Raw genomic sequence first — 3,499 nt, 5'->3', positions numbered from 1 at the left:
GATCCAGGGGGGAGCTGGTAGCAGCCGAGGTGGGGGTGGGGGTGTAGAGAAGGCAGGGAGCTCCCCGGCTTCTCGTCCTTGGACAGAGCCATGGCGTTCTGCTGCTCCACGATGCTGCTGCCGCTCTGCTCCGTCTTGATCTCCCTGCTCTCTCCGTTGGCGCCGTCTCTCCGCTGCCTCTTGCTGGGGATGGACAGGTCGATGGGCTGGTCCAGGGTGGAGCAGTCAAAGCTGGGGGAGACGCTCTCCAGTTTGACACCAGGAGACGCCGCCTGGCTGCCGGTTCCACGACCTTTAGCGGAGAAGTCCAGCGGCTGGTCCAGTTCTGCAGGATAAACCACGCTGGGCAGCTCCTCCACCTTCACCGCCTGCAGCGGAGGCTGACTGATCCCGTTCAGCACCATCGGATTCACCGTAGCAGCTCGTGCGGAGGCCACGGTGGCGACCGGCACGGCCGCCGGCTGGAGCGTGGCGATATGATCCTCGATCTCCCTCTCCTGCACCTCAGGGTGCTGCTTCAGCAGGTGGTGGATGCAGTTGCGTTTGGCCAGGAAGGCAGCGCCGCATCGCCGACACTCAAACGGTTTCCTCTGGCAGCCGTTGTGCGTGCGCAGGTGGATTTGCAGCGCCCGGTACGTCTTCAGGTCCTCGCCGCAGAACCGGCACGTCGTCTCAGCTCCGGCGCAGCCCGTCTCCGTGTCCTGGGTGGGGTTGGTGGTTGCAGCGGTGATGGCCGCTGCGATGTTCGCTGTAGTGGTGGAGGTGACGTACTTTATGTTTTTCTCGATGTCCTTCCTCGAGGTCTTGGCGTGCTTCTTCCTGAGGTGGCGCTCGCAGTTGGCCTTGACAGTGAAGGGATAATGACAGACCCGGCAGACGTACGGCCGCTCGCCACTGTGAGTGCGCAGGTGTCGGATCAGCGTCGCCTTGTCCGGAGCTACGTAGTCGCAGATGTTGCACTGGTGAGGAAGGATGCCGAGGTGGAAGCGCATGTGAGCCTGCAGCACGCCAGAGAAAGCAAACACCTGGTCGCAGAAGCGACACGGGAACGAGCCTCTAGCCGAGCCGGCGTTGTTCCCCCCTTTGGTTCCTGGCTTCCTCCCGCTAAGCCCCGCCTCCTCGTGTACAGCCGTGGTGGCAGCTGGAGGCGAATCAGACAGCGGCGTGTGAGCGTCACCCATGCACTCTGCATCCATCTGCCCTCCGTTCCCAGCTGACGAGGAGGAAGAGGAGGATGAGGAAGGGGTTTTGAAGAGGGTGGGGGTGGGGGGTGGCAGGCTGGGGCTGATGCAGCCCAGTGAGGCCTGCTGGGAACTCTGGAGGGGGGGCGGAGTCGTCGCTGTGAGGCTGGAGCGAGGGGTGATTGGAGGTTTGGGCTTCAATGGAGGCATCGCTTTCTGAGCCTGGACTTGACCTGGAAGAAACGAGTCGAAAACCTTCAAGTTATTGATCGACTGATTGACTGATTAACGAACATAACGACCTCCAGCTCAGGCCACACCCACCTTGACCTCCAGTGAATCCAGGAGCTTTGGCGAGAGGCGGGAGGGTCAGTCCCATCTGATTTGGCGCTGCGGTCGCCACTTTGAGGATTTGCTGGATGTCGGCCAGTTCCATGATCCCGGCTCCGCCCGCCTCACTGGGTTTCGCGCCTGAAGACGCCGCGCTGGCCGCCGTGGCGCCCCCGTCGGGCTGCAGCAGGAAGCCGGTCGGGAAGGGCTGCAGGGACAGCAGGCTGAGGGCGTCTTTCTGGGAGAGGCCCTGCAAGGCGGAGGCCTCCAGCAGCGGGATGCTGAGGGCCGTCAGACCGCCCATACCCAGACCCAGGGTCAGCCCCAGACCTCCGGACAGGTAGGCGGAGGCCGGCTCCTGGGGGAGGCTGGAGCACGGCGGCTCCACGTGGATCACCTTGATGCTGTCCAGATGAGCCTGGTGGATCTCGTCGTCTGTCGGACCAGACTTCACCTGAGACACAAACAGGAGTTATTAGAAAACTTCAGGTGATCCTTTAGCTTCCATCTAAAAACTCTGAGCTGAACATGAAAGAAAACATTTAACTGCCAAATAAAGTTCAGGATTTAAAAACCCTGTTTTGACAAACTGTGGTTTTATTTCTGAAGCTTACTGTGGAAATGTGCTGAAGCCCGAGCGCTTCCAAGAAGCTGGCCTGCTCCGATGGCAGAGCTTCTTTCTCTACGTCTTGACCGTCCTTATCGGCACCATTTTCTGCAGCTTCATCTTCTTCGGCCTCCTCTGCATTTTCCTCCGTGTCGGCGGGCTTGTCCGGGTGGGAGGTGGTTTTATGGAGCTCGAGGGCCGAGCGAAGGGGGAACGCCTTGTCACAAGTGTCACAGACGAACCGGTGGAACTTACTGATGCAGCGGCGAAGATTCGTCTCGCACCAAACCTGGACGAGCAAAAAACAAAGCTGGTTAAACACTGACGCCAAAAAACCAACAGTATAAACATGAACATGATTTCTATTTAAAGGATTTTGTCATGTGTGACTGGCGGTTCACCGCGTGGATACCTGTGCAATGTGAGCAAACTTCTTGCAGGAGAAGTCGATGAAGGCCAGGTCGTTGAAGCCCGTGGGGATGGAGGGGTTGTTTTGGATGAAGGGGCGGCCGCTGTGGTCTTGAGGGAGGAGCTTATGAACTGCCGCGTTGTGACGCAACAACCCGCGGTGAGTTCGGAAAGAAAGGCAGCAGAAATCACACCTACGAACACACAACCAGGGAACAGGGTTAGATTTACACTGCGATACTCTGAGGAGGAGATCAGAGGACGACGCAGCGAAGAGACGAAAACTTCACGGAATATTTTCTTTTGAAAACTCAAGATCTTCAAGATCCTGTTCTGATATTTATGATTTCATCAGGATATAAACTACTGTCTATCTTCTTCTTCCTCCATTGATTCATTGTGAAAAATAATCCTCAGATTGATCAGTGCAGGAAGAAGCCCGGCTGCAGTTCCTCAGTCAGGCCACAAGGTGGTGACATTTCTCTCTGTGTGTTCATGTGTGTGTGTTCCTCTGCTCTACATTTACTTTCACCAGGATCAGTTTGAGATGTAGACGTTGACGTGTTGGACGGTCTTTGGAAAGTCGATCTTGACAGAAGCTGAGAGAGTCCAGACCCGGTTCAGGTTCAGAATCAGGTTCAAGTGACGTGTTCTTCAAACCTTCAAACCTGATCCGTTACTCTGAACATGTTTCTGGTCTTTAGTTTATACACACTCTGCTTCTATACAGGGGTCCTCATCACATGTATAGAAGTGTGTGTGTGTGTGTGTGTGTGTGTGATAACCTGCTCTTGTTAAGCGCTGAGAGGACAGCTGCTCAATGTCTGCCACAGTCACACACACTCTTATCACATCCTGTCGAAGTGTGTGTGTGTGTGTGTGTGTGTGTGTGTGTGTGTGTTTAAGCTGTCTGTAATCCCCTCAGACAAGTTGTCAGAGGATTTTTGGTGGGGTAGGGTGGTGGTGGTGGTGG

General features: G+C 56.2%; 1 protein-coding gene across 1 annotated transcript in view; it reads right to left on the bottom strand.

The window, feature by feature from the left end:
- The window catches only part of rreb1a (ras responsive element binding protein 1a), a 25,921-nt gene that overhangs the window by 9,333 nt on the left and 13,089 nt on the right, over positions 1-3,499 (bottom strand). The window contains exons 7-10 of the mRNA XM_023425617.2: positions 2,531-2,720; positions 2,126-2,407; positions 1,506-1,965; positions 1-1,414 (exon numbers count right to left, since the gene is read on the bottom strand). The exon at positions 1-1,414 is cut by the window's left edge and continues 345 nt beyond it. Coding sequence (XP_023281385.1) covers positions 1-1,414; positions 1,506-1,965; positions 2,126-2,407; positions 2,531-2,720 — 2,346 coding nt within the window. The remainder of the gene's footprint in view (positions 1,415-1,505; positions 1,966-2,125; positions 2,408-2,530; positions 2,721-3,499) is intronic.

This window comes from Seriola lalandi, unplaced genomic scaffold, assembly GCF_002814215.2.
Source record: "Seriola lalandi dorsalis isolate HSWRI2012SDOR001 ecotype SW California unplaced genomic scaffold, Sedor1 jcf7180002054792, whole genome shotgun sequence".
Lineage (NCBI taxonomy): Eukaryota > Metazoa > Chordata > Actinopteri > Carangiformes > Carangidae > Seriola > Seriola lalandi.
This window is presented reverse-complemented; position numbering and strand designations above follow the sequence as displayed.